Genomic DNA, 23,648 nt, shown 5'->3' with positions numbered 1-23,648 from the left:
TTAAACTGACGTGACGATACCAATCCTGCTGACTTAATCGGAGGCACCCTGTATATCAAGGCTTGAATCGGTTCAACAAAAGTTTCTAAGTCATGTAGTACATAAATGAATTATCTCTGTTGACACTACCACCAAATGAAAATGAATTTGGGGATCTTCTATCTGACAGATCGGAGAATAGCAGATGCAAAAAATTCATTTTATACTTTTCATTATTTATTTCCGTAGATAGAAAATTAAGATAGGCAAATAATCATAGACATGTAGAGTTTTTTTTTGTGTGTATACCCGTCTTAAGGGTAATTAAAAGTAAAGCCTTAGAGTCTGTTTTGGTTGTTATGTTATTGTGATATTAGTTTTTAATTTATTAGACTTTAGTTACTTTAAATTACGCTGTTAAATAATTTTCTGTAAAGTTTGTTGTTATTATTATTTAAGTGTCTTTAGGTTAATAATAAATAAATAAATAAATAAAGAAGCAATGTAAAAAGCCAGAGATTGCCATATGATCTCGCCGCCTCCGGAATACTTATGAAATATAAATCCCTCACTTTAAATTAGTTATAAACCATACATATAATTTTCTTTTGTTAACATTTTTTGACCTGTTTGTTAAACACTTGTTTTTCTTTTAAAGCCTATCAATAATTTAATAATTTGGGACTACTTGGGTAGCAATCTCAGAATGACGATCCCAGACAAAAAACCAGGCTTTGTACTTTCCCTATTATTTTTGGATTCATGAGAGTTTACATGAAACAGTAGCTGCTAGTGTGAAAATATTTAAGATTGATAAAATAGTAAATGACCATTTTTATAATATACAATACATCCTGTAATAAAGACAATGTTGAAGCAATTTTAATTTATGGTGAGAAAAATAAATATTAAAATCAATAAAATCAAATCGAAATATATTACTTATAAGTTATAAATTACAATATAATAATACCTCAAAACTTCGTAATTATAACTATAACTAATAAGTATAATAATAAACAATATTTTGCCCAATAATTAAAGTTAAATAAATCAAAATAAATACCTATATACCTTACTTATTTTTTCGAGCCTAAATTGATAATCAATTTGTGTGCATCAATTCACTCTTTGTTTACGAAATGGCGCGCATGGCAAGATGGATAAACTTGGCCAGGCGACAGATGTGCCAATAGTGAAACGAAAAAGTGGACATTAAAAAATGTAATATTAAAAAGAATAAAAATATAAAACATGTTAAGATTCAAATATAAAAAAAAATGTTGTTTTGTTTTGCAGAATGAATAATTTTTTTTGTTGTTCTAGTCTTGGAATCACTTTTCATAACCAGCTTTTTAATAGAAAATTAAATCTATAGCAAAATGAATTAATAGTCTTGGCTGTGCAAAATTTTCTTTTAAATTTATTCTTGTGTAGCGACTATGTGACACGAGGGAAAAACTGTTATTTATTTTAGGAAAACACAACAAACAATATAATATATACAAATTTCTAATGCTAAGGACATTTAACTCTTCATACAATAAGAATGTAGAGTATCTACGAGGTTTCTTCGATAAAATTTTTAAATTTACTCCTTATTGGAAGGAGTCAAATTATCTTTTGCTTCACAGAGTTCATAAAATAAACTATGAATCTATAAAAATAAGAGTTCAGTGGTTTCTCAAGAGGATTTCACTGAACTGAAGTAAACTAATTATACTTTTCAAAACATCTTTTGGAAGGTCAATTAAGTCCATTGAATTGAGCAAAATTATTATAGATCGGATTTCCATTTCTACTTGGTTTGGACCATCTGTCTGGGTAATAACTATGAGTCAAATGGCTACATTTCACCAAAAATAATTCCACCCTTATAAAAATCACATCGGCAACGCGGCTTGTCTGCCGCTATGAGTTCATTCTATTTTAAATTTTTACCTATAACTATACCCAAATATTTTATTTTATTGACTTTATTAATTTTGCCATAGTTACAGTTTTTGATTTTACTACAAGTTGACGCATGGAGTATTAAATATTCATCTTTCGGTTGATCTGCATTTGTTGGGGAAAAAGTAATAAAATTAATAAAAACAAGAAACGCAGATAAATAGGTTCTGTTAACCGTTCCGGTAGACGGTATGGCCCAATTAAATAATCATCAACAATGCCTGCCCATACGTTGACAGACCAACGATTCTAATGTTTTCTTGGAAAAATTGCATAAGGATTTTCTTCATCCCAAACATGGCTATTCCTACTATTAAAAATACCGTCTCTTGTGAAAGAGGCTTCATCGGTCCACAAAACATATCGTAAAAAATTTGGTTGTGCAATGATGTGATCCAGAAGCCATCGACAAAATTGAATTCTAGGATGATAGTCGGCTGCAGTCATACCTTGAACTTTCTGGAAGTGGTAAGGATGGAGTTGTTGCTCGTGTAGTACCCGCCAGACAGAAGCGTTACTCGTATTCATATTCTTGGCGACGTCACGTATGCTATTTTCTTCTGTTGTACTGAACAACCCCCAGAAGTTTGATCCCATAGTTCTGAAACACCCTGTATAAGCTAGAAAAAGTATAGGACCTAATACCGTACCCTGGGGCACCCCCGTAGTAATAGTCGCATATTCGCTATAAACATGGTTAATTTTCACTTTCTGTTTTCTACCAGTAAAATAATTTTTTATTAGAAGCAATGCCCTTTATACCAACTTTTTCTGACCTGTCCAAAAGAATATTGTGCGCTACCGTGTCAAACGCCTTTGATAAATCTAAGAAGATTGCTAGAGTCTCTTTATTATTAGCATTGTGGGAATAAACATTTGTAATTAGTGTAAACATAGCGTCTTCCGTAGATCTATTCTTTTGAAACCCAGATTGGTTATTATATATTTTTTTTCTCAAAAAATTAGCTAAAGCGTTGCTTAAGGCACTTTTCACACAATTTAGAAAGAATTATTTGTCAGTGAAATAGGTCTGTAGCTAGTGGGTTAACTTTTATCTTCTGCCTTAAAAATATTGGGGTAACTATAGATACCTTCCAAGCATCTGGAATTACGCTTGATTCCAAGCACTTTTTAAATGTATAAAACAAAGGTTTCACGAGAAATCTGTGATTATTTTGAATTAATGTAACCCTTATACCATCTTCTCTAGGGGAAGAGGTAGCTTTTAGGGATTTAATATGTATGTACAGTTCGTTCTCAGTAATAGGTTTTAAAAATATTGAATTATTTTGCGTATTAGCCTGTTTATTTTCATAATTTGGCAATTTCAAATTTTTATCAATTTTGTTTTGTATGGTTTTACCTATATTTATAAAGAAATTATTAAAAACATTAGCTATATCTTTTTCGTTTTCTATGTAACTATCTTCATGAAAAATACAAAAGCGTTTAGAATATTGATTTTTGTTTTCCGTTTCAGTTACCTCATTTATGGTTTTCCAAAGTTTTTTATAATCTTTTTTGCATTCATTAATTTTGTTTTTGTAAAATATATTTTTAGTTGAGTTAATTGGTTTATTTTAAACAATTTCTATATTTTTTATATTTGTTTGCTAACTCTGGGGGATAGTTTTTAATAAGCTGCTTTTTAAGATAATCCCTATGGTTTATAGAGTTTAAGATATCCTGCGAAACTCACGGCTTTCTTTTTCGAGTTTTACTATTGTAATATTTTATAAAAGTGCACTAATCCATTATGGACAAAAATCTTCCATTCATGCCAAAATTCTGTCTTTAACAAACTAGTTCATTTTTCATGGTTAATTTCTTTTTTTGCTTGAGCATTTTGTTCATGGTATTTTATTGTTTTTTTCAATGCTTAAGCCAATAGAGTAGTAATCAGTTATTGCAGCCCATATGAAAAAAGATTATATAACACTTATTTGATTTTGAATATTTAGCGTTTTAAAAAATAAATGATCTATTATAGTCGAGGAGGTTTCATTTTCTCTCGTAGGTTTATTAATGCATAAAAAAATCCCTTTTCAGCTAAAATATTTAAGGAAATATTAACATTAAAATCCCTATCATCTTTTAAATTAAAATATATTTAAATCCCCCACAAAATTGCAATTTTTGGCAAAGAAAAATATGAAAAACTTTTGTAAATTGAATAATAACCTTACAAAAAATTTTTTCAGAAACACTCGTTTCTGGTCATCTTCTAAAAAAATCTCTGATAGTAAGTTATGCCTTATGGTAGGTTTTCTTTGAGCCACCAAAAGATAAGTAAAAAAAAATAAGTAAGTACCTAAATACATATTTACGTTAAAAATGTTTAGAAAAAAACACAATTCTCTATTGCAAGTTAAAACTTAAGTTATTATTAAAAACAAAATGAATCATTTCTTCACTTTTAGATATTAAAAACTTTCTATTTTATTTTTTATCCAATTTCCATCGGCCCTTAAGAATGTTTAAATTGACATAAGCTCAAAAGAACGAATGTTTGACACTTAAAAATACCTTTAAATAAGTGGGCTAAGTAATTTAAAATTTTCATCTTAATACTGTATGTAGATAATGATTTAATGAAAAAGGATAAAAAATAATTAATAAATTATTTCAATTATATTATTAATCAATCAAAACGATCACTTTATATTGTAATTATTTACAACATATAAAGATTTTTTATTAGTATTTTTTAAAAGAACAAAATCATTTTAATACCGCAACTTTTAAATAGGTTTATTCGGCTATCTTCATATAATGACTTAAAAAAATTAATTACACACTACTGGCTGCATTACATTTCTTCATTACTATTTAGTAAACATGTGGTAGCAAGGTGTAACCCATTGTACCATAATATCCTTACCATGAGGCCTAACTCGCCTTTTGTGGTATCATTCAACCCTACGTTCTGGGTGGTTTTATGTTTTATGATTAATTGATTTCTTCGGCTTCTATTTACTGAGAATTGCATGAAGCATATGGGATGGGATTTAGATTTAACGAATGAAAACCACATGGTAATGACCTTCCAGACAAATTTGAATATATAGAGAATTAATATTCATGGTTTCGGATTCTTGACAAGAATGACGGGCGGACTAAGACGGAAACTGGTCATAAATCTTTGATGGTCAAGTCTTGATTAAACAATTTTTTTTTTACTTTAGGCGTAGTTTTTTGAGTAAGCTATTAGTGATGTGTCATTTTATGTCTCAGGTTTGGTTGATAAATTATGCAATTTTCCATTCTTTATCCTTTTTTTTATTTTATATAATTGCTGGTTATTAAAAAACCTATTATTTATTAGGTTTTTTTTTACTTTGTCAGCCATATATGGACAAAGATTAAACTGACTTGAAAACGTAAATAATTTTTAACACTATTTTATAATAAAATTCGAAAAGTGGAAAGTTAAGTTGTTAGATGGTTATCCGCATTATGGCTTTAAATAGAATTAGGCGGCAACGGTTTACAGATTATTGGCAATAAACAAAACATTGAGGAATATTGTTTCAATTACAGGGTGTCGAAAATTCGAGAGTGACCAACTTCATTCTTATTAAAAAGCAATTTTTATATTGAATAGAAATTTGAATATGTTTGGAAAAATCTAGAATTCCTAAAACCTTTTAAATTTTCATTTTTGACTTTATATGAAGGTAATTAAAAATTCATCACTTTTTTTCTTGCAAGCCCAATTTTGAGTTAAACAAGATATAAATAGTCTGCTTAATTATCATTTCAACTATGTATCGCACTTGCATATTATTAAAAGCATTTTAAGGGTAAAATTTATTTTATGTAAAAAACTGTCTAAACATCTCTCTTTTTGCATGGAGGTCTTATGAAAAGTGCATACAAATAATGAAATAATTGTTACATGTTATATAATAAGTTTCATAAAAGTTCTAATATTTTAAAAACTTATGCAGCGATCTTATTAGTCTTTGTTTTATGTTAAAGGGATGAATTTCTTCACCAAAAAGATCCTTACAATTTTTTTTGTAATTACTACTGATTTGGAGTTATTAAGATGTTTTTCAATGGATTGAAATAATCTTAATACTGTCAGAGCTTTTAATAATTTTAATATTATTTATTATTTCTGAACTGATGAGTTTTTCCTTACTAAAAAATTATTCAATAGTAATTTTGTATACGTTCTAAAAGACCTCTAAAGAAAATGATAAATGGATAGGAAATATTTACGTATAAATTAGTTTTTACTTATTTTTTTTTTAATATGAAAGTATAATGAATTCTTAAAGTGGTTTTTAAATATTCATTTCATATAAGTCTAAAAAAACTTGTTTATGGTCGCCAAAACGTCGTATATAAATTTTAAATCGCTCTCGTGTAAGGAGGCCCAAGTTGCTAATAAATACATATCTTAATATTATCAATTTTGTTTCTGAAAAATTTATTTGAGGAGGTTGTCATAGAATATTAATGGTAATTACTCGAATGCTGAAATACTACTTTGACAGTAAAAATATAGAGTTTTGATGAGTGGTAAAACTATTTTGTAATTTAAATAATATTAAGATGGGCAGGTTTGAGGCGAATGCTCTTCAGAGGACCCTACGTCAACTGATTTTTTTAGAAGCACAAAACGGGTTCATTTGCATCACTTATAAGTATATTAGAGAATATACCGGAATCTGAAAATCGTATTATGTTAAAAATGGTTGGAAATTATTACTATTCAAAACGAAACTTATGATGAGCTTCTCTTTATTTTATTAACTTTGGTCTTAGATAAGCGTGAAAATTGCCTTTTAAAGTGTTTAATATAATTTTTTATCTTAAAAAGTTCACATTTTCTAAACTTGTGTGTACAAAATAAGATTCAGAATGTTTAAGTTAAGTTAATAACTAGTATTTTATGCATGTATCCAGAAGAAAATACACCGAAAATACACAAGAATATTATACAATGGTAAATAATTTATTTAACACCGCCTATTACGCAACAGTACCAGACTTGGTAAATCATCAAATAAATCATGTCATATAGATTAGTAGGTTACATCATCGGCTTTATTTGAAATGCTAAAATACTTGCGATTTTGACTTCTTAAATTTTCCTTTCTAGGTTAGTAATCTATTGTTAAATTAACTAATTGTATGTATGTATGTAAAGGTATTCACGAAAAGATACTTTTGAATATTTTAACCGCAAAATAAAAAAAGTATAAAGAGAAATGCAAAAATATAGAAGTTCTCTATATAAAGGAGTAACAAAAGGCATATTATAAGCGATTAATTAATGCGACTTTACTGTTAATCCTTAATAAATATATTATATGTGAAGCTCTTTAACTAAAAAATTATTTACAATAAAATTTAATAATTTGTTTAGCCCTAATACTACAAAAATTGCAAAATATTATATAAGATAAATTATATAATAAAAGGAATATCATATGCAGTTAATTTCTACAAATGTGTTGAAACCCAAATTAATTATTTCGTAATGTGGTTATATACAGATCGTGTTATCGTGAGCTACGTACGTATTACCCAAAATAATGGCAACACCGCTTGGTTGCGGCTTGCAGGCGGCGGAATTTTTCGTTTTTATTTTTTGAACCGGGAGTCAGCAGACCTCACTTTGCTGTGTTACTGCACGTTGCATTAATAATTTTTGAGCGTTATTTTCGTGTTTTTTTCACTATAGCTGTTTATACCCCTTCCGAAAGAGTTCAACTAAATAAATGGTTTTATGGAGGCAATTCGGCAGTACAATGTAGAGATTTGTTTTAAGTGACGTTTGAGAATAGACCGATTCCTTGTGCAAAAACGGTTTCAAATGTGGTTACGAATTTTGAGACATATTTCAAGATTGTAAAAAATGCCACACAAAACCACAAGAACCACCTGTTGAAGTGTTCCAGGATATAGAACGGCGGGAAGAAATGGTTTACAGTACCCTAGAACTTGATTTGACACGGTCCACTAGAAGTATTGGAGAGGAACTGGGAAAGAGCAATAAAACTGTTGCTCGTATCTGGAAAAAATATGGGTACAAATGTTAGTATTCAAAAACTCAGGAAATATTTATTGAAGACCAGTGGCGAAGAATGGAATTTTGTGAAAGCATGATACAAAAGGCAAATGAAAACGAATATTTTTTTAAAAATATTTTGTTTTTGATGAATTTTCTTTTCCATTACATGGCAAACATAATCCTTCCATTGTTCGTTATTGGTCTCAGGAAAACGAGCACATAAGTTTTCAGTTTCGTACCCAGTATCCTCAGAAATTGAATGTTTGGGCAGGTATTTTGGGCGACAATGTTATAGGGCCATTTTTTATTGATGGCACTTTAAACGTCCAAAAGTACCTTGAGTTACTGCAAAACCAAGTTCTTCCTGCCATTAAAATCCTACCTGATGTAGACCTGGGATCGGTTTATTTTCAGCAAGATGGCTGTCCTGCTCATAACGCAGCTAGGGTAAAAGAATTTTTAACAACTACTTTTCCTAACCGCCTTATTAGTGGGACTGGCGATAATAAATGGCCTTCTAGATCTCCAGATTTGTCTCCAAATGACTTTTATCTGTGGGGTTACCTTAAGCAGACCATTTACAAGCATGAATTTAGTAGGCCAACAAATTTAGAGGAGTTGCGAAATAAAATTGTCGAAGGTGCCAATTCCATTTTACCTGAGTTTGTCTTTTGGAGGTGCGAAATAGCTTTTACTATAGGTTAAGTTTTTGTTTAGCGAAAGAAGACGGTTTATTTGAGCCTTTTATTTAAAAAATGATATGTTGTTAAGTTTGTTTATTAGAGTTTTATTTCTGATTTTTTATTATATTTTTATCAGAGTTGATATTTTATTTTTTATTAGAATAACGCTTTAATTTTCATTGCAATTTTCATTATGCAAGTTTCACACATTTTCATGTCTGTAAAACCCGCATTAGAATAAATATTTTAAAAATGCCTGGATTTTCGCGTAATATTTTGGGACATTTTGTCGCCAAATACGGATATATATCCGTAGGTTAATATTTTGTGCTAATCCCGTCCTCGGGCCGGCCGGGGCAGTGAGTGCTCTGTTGCAGGCACTCGTACACGCGTGACATTGCAAAATTTCGCCTCTATGCGATTTCCTATAAGTAACGAAGGAAAACACGATCTGTATATTGAATAACTTCATACTGATATTATACTAATATTAAAACTAAAAAATTTTTATCTTTTAACGACTTCCCCATAATATAGTAACCATTAATTTTGCTAACCCAATTCAACCATAAGAACTTTTAAAAAAAGTTTGAAACACAGACGGAAGGTCTATATGTAATCCCTGTGTAAACTGAGTAATAAAAGGCATATCATATACGGTCAATTTATGCCTACCTAAGTCTATCGTAACAAACTAATTATTTTATGGTTCTACCTTAATAAATTTCTCTATCCTGTTTAGTGTGTATTCTTATAAAATTTAACCTATTAAGAGTGTTTTTTCTTTTCCAAGTATCAATTAAATATTCAGAATTTAATCTTAAAGATATTAGCCTTCTTAACATATTATATTTACCTATTAAAATAATTATTATACGATATGTGGCTTACGCCAAATCTGAAATTAATGAATAACATACAAAAACAGAAACTGCAAAGCCAAGTGTAATAAAAAGAGTAAATGCAAATATAGAAACCCAATGAGATTTACAAAAATTATTATAAGCAGCTGTTTTTGACTTGTGTAATTATTATAAAAACGATCTTTTTTATCACATGTAGGTAAGTTAAACTTCAAAAATATTTAAAAACCTTAAAGTTATATTATTATACATATTTATCAAACAAAGGAAATCATATTTATCAAACAAGGAAAAAAATTATAAATTATTATTTAAAGAAGTTGTACGGCACGGTATGTTACGGCATTTAGCTCATGATGCAACTCTGTGTAATGAAGAGATCCAGCACGCTTGTCTAAATAGAGCAGAAATCTCACTTGATGCGAACGTCGGCCACATTATCATAAAACTTTTGCTTTTATTTGTCGTTATATTAGAGAATCTAAGAAAGTAAGTAAGTCTGGTGGCCGACCAAGAACTGTGAACAAACTATTTAATTTGAAGTTATAACCCTAGATAAATCTAGAAAAACTTTTTAGCGCTTACAATTTACAACGCGTTCAAGCTTAGAAGATAATCCGCATAGAATTAATTTTATTGCTTTTTTGCTACTATTTCCATACGCAATAGTCTTTTTTAATAGGTGAAAATGCTTACGCGGTGGTCTCTAGAAAACAGTAAAACTAATTTTCCGTATACGTGTGAATAATTGGAGTGATATTATTAGTCCAATAGTTTACTAATTGCCTGCTCCTTTGAATATATACATTGTATAATAATATATATAATATATATTGTATATATATTTGATTTTCCATTCAGACATCTTTAAAAATAAACCGTAAAGACAATATATAACTTAAATATAATGGAATATTTCCCACATATGGTTAAAACATGTGCCATTATTTGAATCAGCGATTTTTCCCATTTTACTCCCGAGTACTCCCGATTTAAACTTCCTGGATATTGTTATATGAACTTTTCTGGATAATTTTTCTTGTTCTCGAAAAAGTTTGTTTTACTTAACATATTTTTATTATAACAAAGACCTTTCAGCAAAAAAAACTTAAGAGTGTACTCTTTAAGCAGCTATTCAAATATTCTTTTGAAGATCCACAAATTAACGAGCCGACGGTATAACCTGCTAGTCAATGTAATTATTGTAACCATAAATCACTTGCCATTAAAAAATACCCTTAATGAAAACAAAGTTTCTTCATTTATATTGTCTTAAATGAACGTATGCCAATTATATACATATTATACATATTATTGGTAACAATGCGTTTTAATTTTATTTAACAAAATTGTTTCAACTAAAAAATTTTATCTAACCTGTCCGACTTAAACTTAATATACTTTCACTATATACGCCTAACCTACTTAACCAAATTACAGTAATTATAAAAAACTGTTTTGTGCACATTATCGTTCATTCTATGCAAGAATAAATAAAATCAGTTTCTTATTTGGTCCTACCTTGTCTTATATGAAGCTTATTGATTTTGGGGTTATACTTGTAATACTAACCTCAACGAACTTAAAGACTTTTTAGTGCCATCGGTGTTTTGTACACATTTTTAATACTATTTTAGGTCCACCCTTCGTTTCAGTGCATAATTCAGATTTTTCCAAATAGTTTAGTGGGTTGATAAAATTATTTATCATATCAACAATTTGATTTTATAATGGAAAAAAGTAACAAAAATTAAAAATATTTTGATCACAAAAACGTCATTTTTATTAAAAAAAACGAAACAGTTAACTACTTGATGGTATACTTAAATGTTTAGCCTGATATTAGGTTAATATACTAGCAAATCTAAGATCTCTTAAAATTATTTTATGACATGAAATAACTCAGATATAAACATTAATATAAACCGATTATTTTCGAATAAAATTTAAATCAATATTGTCTCATTATATCTGTAAAATTAAGGTTTTATAATTTTAAATTAATTTTAAAATAAACTAATTATAATATATTATTTTTTTAATTAAATATGAATTTTACCAAGAAATAGAGCAAAGGTCTAAAGTAATTTAAAATAATGCGTCTTTTAAATTACGTATGAACTTGAAATAAAGTCCATGCTTTAAACTTATATATATCTATCTAATGTCAAAAAAAGCCCCAATATTGAAATCAAAAAACAATAATATTGAAGTGATGCAGTTCATTATTTCTTGTAGTACTTACATTATGTTAAAGATATAATCGTAATCAATTATAATCATTTAAAATATTGATTGAATACCCGGAATTATCACATAGAGTTAAGTTATACGCATCCTTCATATCTTCATGCAGATTAATTAATAATCATGCAAATTAAGAATACTGCCGAATAAAATTTTTACATAAGTATACTTTCTGTTTTATATTTAATAATAATAGGAATATCTCTATTAGAAGACTATTTATATTTCTTATAGAAGCCTCGCATTACTTAAAATCTATAATTCTTATCTGGAATTATATTATAAATGCACAAAATAGCATTGATGGCCTGTAGAAGACATAAGCAATACGCTTCTAAATGTTAACTATTATTAATGAATGTTTAAAATTATACATTCAGAATTATAAAGTTATCCCTATTACACATTTAATTCCAATGAAATTTGAATTTTACTTTATAAATTGTAAAAACTACGTTTCCTTTATATTAAATAAATTATTGCAATATTAACTTCTTACAAAATATCTTATTAATAAGCAAAGGATTATCATGTATATTTAAGTTATGCTTGCATATTCTCATCTTATAATTATATACATTGTTACTAAGGGTTTTTACATTGTTACAAATTGACTAATAGCGATCAAATATTCCTAAGTTCTAGTTCTTAAAACCTTCATTAAATGATTTCATTATCTTTTATAAATCAACTAATATTTAGTTTTTGCCTATAAATTTAAATTTAGGAATATATGTAAGTAATAATTCTTGACAGCTTTATAATTTAATTAACCGTTTCTATAAGAAAATTCCAATTAAAATAATTTTTTTGAAATTCATAGGTCAAAGGTACACTTTATTTATTCATTTTCAAAAATATTTTTAAAAATGAGTAAACATAGCTTGCATGTTTTGTATTAAAAAGATGTCATGTAGATATAGTGAAAGTATGCTTGTAGATATTTAAGCTATTACCTTCTTACTTTCTTTGTATTAGGATAGTTTTAATTCTAATATCGTGATAGTGATATTAACCTACTACCTTTCTTATTTTAGTATGACCACTCTTATAAAAAATTAATGTAAGCCATTAAAATTATGCATTTCATCAACTAAAAAATCATAAGAAACAAATCACATCGTATAAAAGGTTAAATGGCATTATAAAAAAGTAAAATTTAATACTGAAATTACTATAAATTTCTCCAGGGTGAAGTACCATTATGCAAAGCAAAATAATAGACAAAGGGTCCTGTTTACTTCACAATCTTTATTTCAAGAATCCCGACGCGTTTAATGTAATTTGTTTTGTAAAAAATTACAAAACAAATTGCAATTTACAAACAAAACCACATGTTTGTAAATACGGTGTGATAAGATGTTTTCTAGTAATAAGATGTTTAGCTAGATGTATTGTAATGTTATGTCTGTGCCGTTTTTTAACCAACGCGTCGGGATTCTTGAAATAAAGATTATGAAGTAAACAGGACCCTTTGTCTATTATTTCGCTTTGCTTAATATTGAAAATTTGTGGTCGTATAAGAACCTTATTTTTATTAAAAAAAACTAGGAAGTTAAGTACTTAATGGTATACTTACAATATTTTTACCTCACATTAAATTAATATATCGTCAAAACAAAGCTATATTTAAAATATATAATTAAAACATTAAATTATTCAGACATATATATTTGCGAATAAAGCTTACAACAGAATACGTTAATCAATTTTTTGATCAAAAATTCGAGTGTTATAATGGCTACTAGGTTAAATATTAAAAATACATACTTCAAGATACAAGATATGGTAATATAAATTAGTTAATTAAGTTTCCAAAATCAGAATTACTGGTTCTTAGAAATAAAAAATGTACATTTGTCAGTAACATATATGATAACACAAATTTAATCTGTTTGTGTATTTGTGAAATTACATACTAAGGTTGTAAAATTTTAAATTAACTTTAAAATAAACTAATTAAAATATTTATTTTGGTATTGGATTTTAAATTTGCAAAGAAATTAAGAAAAAGTAACTGAAATAAATGCGCTTTTTAAATGGAACCCGCAAACTAAAATACTTTATTTACTTACTTAATGCCTGGGGATCCTCAATATTGAAGTCAAAAAACAATAATATCAAAGTGATGTTTAATATTAAATATTTATTGCAATACATTATGTAGGAGATATAATTATAATCAATAGAAATCATTTAAAATATTTTTAATAATAATTAGTATAGAAAAGGCAATATCAGAATTTATGAAAATGAAAAAAAATCTGCACAAGAGATATTAGTTTGGCCTTAAAAATTAGATTGCTGAGATGCTATGTGCTGTCGGTACTGCTTTATGGCATGAAGGCATTGACTCGAACTTATCGAACAATACTTAAAATTAGCTGAATAGAAAGAACTATAAATATTAAAATGCTAAAATGCATGAACAAAGAGAAAGAAACAATTCTGATAATTAAAAAACTAAAATTACAATATCTGGGATATTTTATGATAGAAGTCAAAATACATGTTATTTGTTACAAGTATTTACATAGGGAAGGATTTAATGCAGAAGTGTCAAAAGAAAACGCCACTCGTAGATAAGGAATCTGCGTGAATGGTGCAGATGCACAACAAATCAAATGTTTAGATCTGCTATTTTAAGAATACGCATAGCATTATTGATTTAGCCAACCTTTGCAATGAAAATGGCATCTAATGAAAAGGAAAATATTTTTCCGAATAATAAGGTTTATTACATAGAACTAAGTTATGCACACATCTTTATGCAAATTTATCAATAATCATTTAAATTAAGATTACTGCCGAATGAAGATTTTTGAACATTTTACGTAACTGTACTTTCTTTTTTTGTTTGCGTCTTAAAATAATTAATAGTAGAACCAACTGTTCATATATACATATATACTATCTTCATATAAAAGCTGCGTATTATTTTAAACCTATAATTCTTATCTAGAGTTGTATTATAAATAATTATAATAGCAATTTTCAATGATAGCTTGCAAAAGGCATAACCAATACGCTTCTAAACTTTAACTATCTATTAATATCTACTACTATTATATCTTTATTCCTATAACACATTATAACTTTAATCAAATTTTTAATTTTACTTTACATCATGTAAAAAATTAAGACAAATTATTGCAATAATAATTTATTAAAAAATATTTTATGAAATAGCAGTGGTTTAACTTGTATATTTTAGTTATGCTTTCATTTTCTCGTATTATAATTCAAAACTCAGTATCAGAAAGAATTCGGCTAAAATTGTAAGGTTATACATCGCAATACTTTTTATATTAAATTATATTAATGTAATTTGGGTTTTCTAATAGCTTTATTAAGTATTTTTCTTTTATGAAGGACAAGAAAAATATTTACTATATGTATGATATATACTATGTAAATTATATAAGCAATTAAAGGCAATATTAATCCATCAGCAATAGCCATCAAATTTGCCTTAATAGCAGTTCTTAAAACCTTTATTAGTATAGATTTTACTTTTAGGGCATAAGAATTAATTTTTGACGGCTTTTTAATTTAATTGAACAACTTTTATATCATTAACTTTAAACTAGAACAAAACGTTAAAAATGCCAAGGTTTGATTAATTTATAAATTTTTTAAATCAAATATTAAAATACTTATAACATGTAATTTAGTTATGCATGTTGAAAGAAAATTAATTTAAGAATAATTTTTGTTCTTATGCGTCCTAGTTCTAAAAAGTTCTTGCCAGTAAGACTATTTTAAATATGGTTAAATTAAAATAAAAAAGGACGTCAAAAACTATAAGTTAATAGACTAATTTTTAAATGAAAACCTAGACATTAAACATGTATATTTATTAATAGACAGTATTATTATGTTTTTGTTTGGCCATTTTCAAAAAAATTTTTAAGCGAATTATATTTTTTTTTAATAAAAATGGCTCATGTCCAGTGAAGTTATGCTTGTATAAGGTATCATCTCCTTACCTTTCTTCTATTAGGTTATCTAAAACTCGACCTTTCTAAGTCACCTGTACATAACACTTGATATCCCTAAACTGCTTTAATATGTAATGCAGGCCTAAGCAAGTTTAAACATTTTAATTTTAATCTCATAACAGCGATATTAACCTATTACCTTTCTTATTTCAATATGACCAGTTTCATTAAAAATAAATGTAAGCCATTTAAATTATGCACTTCATTAACTAACAAATCCTGAGAAACAGACACACATTGTATAAAAGGTTAAAGGGCATTATAAAAAAGTAAAATAAAAAATCGAAAATATTGTGATTTTATAAGAACCTTATTTTTAATACTTAACCTTTAAATCTTACATTAAGTTAATATATTAAAATTATGTTGAGCCATTAAAATATTCAGATATAATTATTAATATAAGACTATTATTTTCGAATTTAGTTTAAAACAGAATACATGATTCAAAATATATCTATATCGGTAATCTATAAGGTTTGCTAAGTTAAATGTTAAAAATGCATACTTCAAGATACAAGATATGGAAATATTAATTAACTAATTAAGTTTCCAAAAACAGGATTACAGCTTTTCAGACATAGAAAATTAACATTTGTCAGTAACTACAGATATTATGAACATAATTTTGTCTCGCTTTATCTGTGGAATAAAATATTAAAGTTTTAAAATTTCAAGTTAATTTTAAAATACTATAAAATTTTTTGAAATGAATTCCATGCTTTTAATTTATAAACCCACTTAATGCCTAAATAGTCCCCAATATTAAAGTCAAAAAACAATCATATTGAAAGTGATGCAGTTCAATATTTCTTGCAATATATTATCTTAAAGATAGTGTATTGCAATAGTAATCATCCAAAATATTTTTTGAATAAATAATTTTATTATATAGAGTTAAGGTATGCACATTATCATATCTTCATGCAGATTAATCAATAATCATTCAAATTAAAATTACTGCCGAATGGAGATTTTTCATTTTTCATAATCATATTTTCTTTTTTGTTTACCCCTTAAAATATTTAATTGTAGTATAAAATATACTTCTTATAAAACCCGCGCCTTGCTTAAAATCTATTATTCTTATCTAGAATTGTATTATAGGTTATTAAGATTTATACATAGCTTGTAGAAGTCATAAGCATTACGCTTTTAAATTTTATTCTTTTATTAATATCTACAATTAGTATTATACATTTTTCTCAATTACACATTTAAATCTAATCAAATTTGAATTTTACTTTACAATATATAAAAGATTGCGGAAAATTATTGAAATAATAAAGGTTTATCATGTATATTTTAGTTATGCTTTCATATACTCGTAATATAATTCTATATAACATAACTAACGGCAATTGCAATTGAAAACTAAGCATTAAAAAGAATTTTACTGTACATTTATTATATTATACATTGCTGTACTTATTAATGTAATTTGGGCTTTATAAATTCTTTATTAACTAAGGACAAAAAATATTTTCTTTATATACAGTGACTATGTAAATTATCTAAGCAATTAAAAGCAATATTAATCCATCAGCAATAGCAACCAAATTTTCCCTAATAGTAGTTCTTAAAACCTTCATTAGATGGCTTCGTGACAATGATAATATTCAGTTTCCTTCGTATACATTCAAATTTTAGGGCATAAGTATTAATTCTTAACAGCTTTTCAATTTAATTCAATAATTTCTGCATAGAAAACCTTAAGTTGAACAAAACTAATAAAATTCTCAGGTTTGATTAGTTTATAAATTTTTTAAATTATATATCAAAATGCCTATGATATACAATATTTTAGGTATTTATGTTTAAATAAAACTAATTTAAGATTAATTGTTTTATGATTTTATAATATTTAAACTAAACTATGCTGAACCGTTCATATTTATTAATTATTATCAGCTACTTACATAATTTTTATTTTTATGTATCCTAGCTGTGCAAAGATCTATCTAAATATGTTAAATTACAATAATTATATATATTAAAATTGAAAACGACGCCAAAAACTATAAAATAATTTTTTTTTATAGATAAAACTAATAGACAAATTTTCAAGTGGAAACTCATTATTTAATGAAGATGAACCCAGATATTAAACATGTATACTTACCAATACATAGTATTATTATGTTTTGTTTGGTCATTTTCAAAATATTTTTTTAGCGGACCAGTTTTTTTTATTAAAAAAAGCTATCACGTCTCGTGCAGTTATGCTTGCACATATTTATAAGTTATTACCTTCCTTCTATTGGCTTATTTAAAACTCGATCTTTCTAAATCACCTGTACATAACACTTGATAATCCTAAACTGCTTTAAGTTCAAACATTTTAATTTTAATATCGTGACAGCGATATTAACCTATTACCTTTCTTATTTCAATATGACCAGTCTCATCAAAAATGAATGTTAGCCATTTAAATTATGCACTTCATCAACTAACAAATCCTGAGAAACAGAACACATCGTATAAAAGGTTAAATGGCAGTCGCAATGGTCGCTAGGTTCGCGTGATCATCCAGCACGTCCGTGTTTAAAGTAATAAGAATATCAAAGGCATATCGGCGGCGTGTTCATGTGAAATCCGAGGTTTTTTTTATAATTTTTACCTGTATAATTGTAGTGGAACCCAACACGACAGGCGTTGTACCGCCCTTCGTTCGGTAGGGTCCGCCTCTTCCCTGCGAATACTCGATGACGATTGGAGGCAAAAGGCACCACGTGACGTTCTACGACCTCCTCGAGGCGAGAGAAACAAAAACAAGGCGCGCTCACTGTATCCACGGATGTAAAACCCAACAATTCGGTTTTCTATTTCTCGGGAGCGCGCGAACTGCTGCTGCTGGACGGAAAACCGACGCCAAAATCGAAACGTCGCGACTCATCGGTGCAACCTGCAAAAATTCACGAGCTGTCAGCAAGAAAAATTTAGTTTTTGCAACAATTTACATTTTTTTATTGTGTATGTGTGATGACAGTTATGAGAAATACGTTATCTGTGAGAGTGGGTACCGACTGACCAAGTGGTTTTTTTATGTGGATTTACGTGCTTAAGAAGTAATAAACTTGTTAAAAAGTGTATGTTTTGCAACTGTGTTAGTCGATGAGGTAAATAATTATATGATTCTTAATTTTATTGACATTTTGTATCCTAAAAATGTAATAGTTAAATTACCGCCATTAAAGGTCCGGCATTTTATATTTTAATCATTTATAATTTTGATAATTTTACTATTTGAACCAGAAATATTAATTTCTTTTAAAAAGCCTAGAAACTATATTTAGGTAGCTTTTTGATATTAAAGATAATTAAATTATAATTAAGGTTAGCAACGAAAATAATACCTATATCAATTTCTATAATTTTATGAAGCATTTTTTGGTTTTGTATTAATAGAAAATTTTTGTATTTAGTATTTGTATACCCTTTCATTATCTTCTACGCTTTCAATATCATTCACAAGCATTATTATTCATGACTTATAAGAAAATATAAAATGAATTTTGCTTTTAAACATCAAATAATTAAAATATATGCACTATTTATTCTCATATTCTTTTAGTAAACATAATATGTACAATAGATTGGTATATCATATCCACTTAGATTATGCTTGTATGTCGTCTATTTCCAATCAGCCAAGTGGGTTTTTATGTAGATTAAGTACTTATGAAGAAAGAAACTGATTAAAAAGTGTATGTTTTGCAACTTTGTTAGTCGATGAGGTAAATAATTGCAAGATTATTTTTATTGACATTTTGTATCTTAAAAAAGTTAAATTACCACTATTAAAGGTACGCCATTTTATATTTTAATTATTAATTTTTTAGATAAATTCACTAATTTAACCAGAAACATTTATTTTATTTAAAAAGCCTAGGAACTATTTTAAGGTAGCTCTTTGATAATAAAGTTAATTAAATTGTTATTAAAGATTAACAACAAAAATAATACAATACAGTTTCTATAATTTTATGGAGCATCCAATCTTTTTAATTTTGTTTTAATAGCAAACTTTTATTATTTAGTATTTTTATACCCATGTTCTTGCATCTCTTACGTCATTCAATATCATTAATAAGCGTTATTCTTCATGAAACATAGGAAATTATAAAAAATTAATTTTGCCTTTAAACAACAAATAATTAAAATACATGCAATATTTATTATCATTTTCTTTTAGTAAACATATGTACAAAGGATTGATATATCATATCCATTTAGGTTATGCCTGCATGTCGTCTATTTATAATTGACCAAATGGTTTTTTATGTGGATATACGTGCTTAAGAAGTAACAAACTTATTGGTGTTTGTTTTTCGTCTATGTTAGTTGATAAGGTAAATAATTAAATAACTATCAGTTTAATTGATATCTTGTGTCTTAAAAATGCTGTAGTTAAATTACCGGCATTAAAATTCCGTCATTTTATATTTTAATAAATTATAATTTAGGTAATTTCATTAACTGGAATTAATTTTGCTTTTAAACAACAAATAATTAAAATATATGCAATATTTATTCTCATATTCTTCTAGTAGACATATGTACAAACAGTTTGTATATCATATCCATTTAGGTTATATTTGCATCTCGTCTATTTATAATTGCCCAAGTGGTTTTTTATGTGGATTAACTTGCTTAAAAAGTAATGAACTTATTAAAAAGAGTATGTTTTCCAAATGTGTTAGTCGATGAGGTAAATAATTAGATGACTATTAGTTTTATTGACATTTTGTTTCTGAAAAAAGCTATAGTTAGATTACCGCCATTAAAGGTTCGCCTCTATATATTTTAAAGATTATTAAATTAGATAATTTCACTAATTGAACCAGACACATTTGTCTTGGATGTCGTCAATTTATGGTTTTGCATAGTAACCCTGTGAAATTATAAATTAAATTCAAAATAATTCGGACATCCAAATTTTTTGACTCAGCTTAGTGAACCTCCAACTCGAGATGCAAAATTCGAGGTTTTCCCCAAAAATATTAAAAGCGACAATCTTGAACTTATTTCTTATTGTTTCCTTGTTAACTTATTTACTTATTTGATTTTTTCCTATTATCTCTGTCATTTTTGCATGAACAATAACTATTAGTATTTTAAATTGTAGGTAATTAAGCTATCTGCAAGTCCATATCAATAAAATATTGCTTTGCACAATATGTTTATTTTCAAATCATATTTGTTGTTCCGCAAGGTATGCATACAATCATGCAGTTTTTTTAACTTGCGTAATTCTTGTTTAATATTTATATAAACAAGATGCGTTGGAGAACATTGAATTATACTGAACGGAATGTTAAGTTCAGGAATAAGCACCGAACATTTAGTTACGTTATTTGACATAACATTTATTTTTGATGTTAAACTTATTTCTTACACCTATTTGTTTATAACATTTATTTGCTTATAACAATATACATTTTTATAATAGATAATTTGATTACACACAATATTATTAGCTATTGTGTATGCAAAATTGACAGAGATAATAAGAATAAATTAAACACACAAATTAGAAAACAATTTAGATTGTCATTCATAACGGCTAGAGAATTTTAAAAAATATTAAATATTTTTTTCATGTCTAATTTTCCTAATATTTGTTTAATTATAACTTATATCGTTTGAGCCGTGTGTTAGATTTTGTTCATATGTTAATGAAAATATTTTAGTACTTAATATTCTTATACCCTTGTTCTTTTATTATTTTTTATTTCATTCAATATTATGAGGAAGTCTCATTATTCATAACACATCAGAAATTATAAAATTAAATTTGTCTTTAAACAACAAACAATTAAAATACGTGCAATTCTCATCTTCTATTAGACATATGTATGTACAAAGAATTAGCTAATGATATACATTTAGGTTATGCTTTTATTTTGGAAATTTATGGTTTTGCAGAGTAGCCCAATGAAATTAGAAATTGAATTTAAAATAATACGGATTCGCAATTTTCGACTCGATGTTTTGTAAACGAGTCTCGACGAGTTTTGTAAACCTTCATCCCGAGATGCTAAATTTCAATTTTTCAACTAAAATATTTTAAACAACAATCTAAATTGTTAACCATTTGATTTATTTGATTTTTTCCTACTACCTCCGTCATTTTAACATCCGCAATAGGTTTTAACATATGAAGTTTTAGGTAATCAAATTATCTACAAGTTATATCAAAAAATTGTCGGTTTGTACAAATTGTCTATTTACAAATCGTATTTGTTGTACCGCAAGGTATGCAATCATGCAGTTGTTCAACTTTTTCGTTGCAATACTTACGAAATTGTTGATTTCGTTCCAATTAAAGTTGTAGAAAATTTCTTTACTCAAAATTTGAGTTAAGGGATGCATTAAACCTTGAATTATACAGAACCCAACATTAAGTTTAGGAATAAACACTGAACATTTGATTTCGTTATTTGACACAACACTCGTTTTAAATGTTAAAATTATTAAATACGGACATTTATTTATTAATTTATATATTTGTCTAAAATCATAGTTTCTTATCTATTTTTTTCAATTTCATGTGACAGTTTAAAAATATAAAATGCCCATGTATTAGGAACGAAAAACTGAATCAAAAAACACTAAAAAGAGTTTTATATAACGAAAGAGGAACAAAAACAAGCATATTATCTTAGTCTTATCTGCAACTCCTTGGACAGGGTGAGATACACCTCTAAAGTCATAAATAGAAACAAGAGTCGAGTGATATATCTTCTTGAAGCTGTTTTTTTATTATTATTTAATTTAATGTTTAAAATGATGGCTACCTATCGGTAGCTAGTGTCTCTACTAGCATGTGTCTTAAGAATTCTAAACACGTTAAGCTCGTAAATATTTTTATTGGTTTATTTGCTATGGTTTTTTTGCCTAAAAAAAGCGTTGCTTATAAATTTTTGTATTTTATTATCACAGAATTTACTTTAGAAGTAACTTCTACCATTAACATTATTATATTAGGAACAGTTGACTTTCGGTTTAGTGTAAACGAAAAGTAGCATAGCTGAACGTGTAGACATTATTTTCATCTATGGATATTTCTTAAGGACAGCTCAACATTTTAATGAAAGGCATCCAGGTCGAAATGTAAGCCCGGAGTATGTTCCTCAACTAGTTGTCAAATTCGAAGAAGCTGGTTCTATAACGAATAAATAGATAAATCAACCGAGATTAGTAGACGAAATAGCGCAAATTCAAATTCTGGATCAATTTGCAACGAATTCAACTTTATTAACTCATCAAACAACTATAGCAACTGGATTATCTCGTAAATCAATATAAAAGGTACTTACTTAAATGTTATTTAGTTTTATTCCTATAAACTGCAAATACTGCGGAACTTGGTGACGACGACTCGAATAGAAGAATCCGATATTGTAAAATAATAAATGATAAAAATACGACAGAACCTCGACTAGTTAAAAAAATTTCCTTCATTGGTGAGTGAGACCTTTTACTTAAATAAGCATGTTAAAAAGCCAAACTTTTGTTACTGTAATAATGAAAACCCACAAATATTTAGAAAAGGGCATACCCAGTACCCCCAGAAAATTAATGTTTGGGCCGGTATATTGGAACTTGGTATTATCGGCCCAATATTTGTAACAGAAAAATACACGAAAATTTATCTTTAGAAGAAAGCTTACTACAATTTCAACAGGATGGAGTACCGCCTTATTATGTAGTTTCCGTTAGACAATAGTTGGCTGTTCATTATCCTAACCAGTGGATTAAAGGAAGATGTCCTATTGAATGGCCACCTAGATTCCCGAATCTAACACCTCTTGACTTCTTTTTGTGGGGTAATCTATAATATGTGGTTTTTAAAACGCAACTTAAGTCACTAGAGCAACATAATGGACAC

The 23,648-nt window shown here is 27.4% G+C and overlaps 1 protein-coding gene across 3 annotated transcripts in view; it reads left to right on the top strand.

The window, feature by feature from the left end:
- The window catches only part of LOC126736832 (homeotic protein proboscipedia), a 232,748-nt gene that overhangs the window by 69,684 nt on the left and 139,416 nt on the right, over nt 1-23,648 (top strand). For 2 of the 3 annotated variants that reach the window (XM_050441381.1, XM_050441380.1), the window contains exon 1: nt 18,392-18,873. The exons of the other annotated variant lie outside the window; for it this stretch is intronic. In XM_050441381.1, the coding sequence (XP_050297338.1) occupies nt 18,869-18,873 (5 nt within the window). In that variant the 5' untranslated portion in view covers nt 18,392-18,868. Of the gene's footprint in view, nt 1-18,391; nt 18,874-23,648 lie in introns of those variants that run through there. 3 annotated transcript variants of the gene reach the window in all.

Source organism: Anthonomus grandis, chromosome 5 (assembly GCF_022605725.1).
Source record: "Anthonomus grandis grandis chromosome 5, icAntGran1.3, whole genome shotgun sequence".
In the NCBI taxonomy this organism is placed as follows: Eukaryota; Metazoa; Arthropoda; class Insecta; order Coleoptera; family Curculionidae; genus Anthonomus; species Anthonomus grandis.
This window is presented reverse-complemented; position numbering and strand designations above follow the sequence as displayed.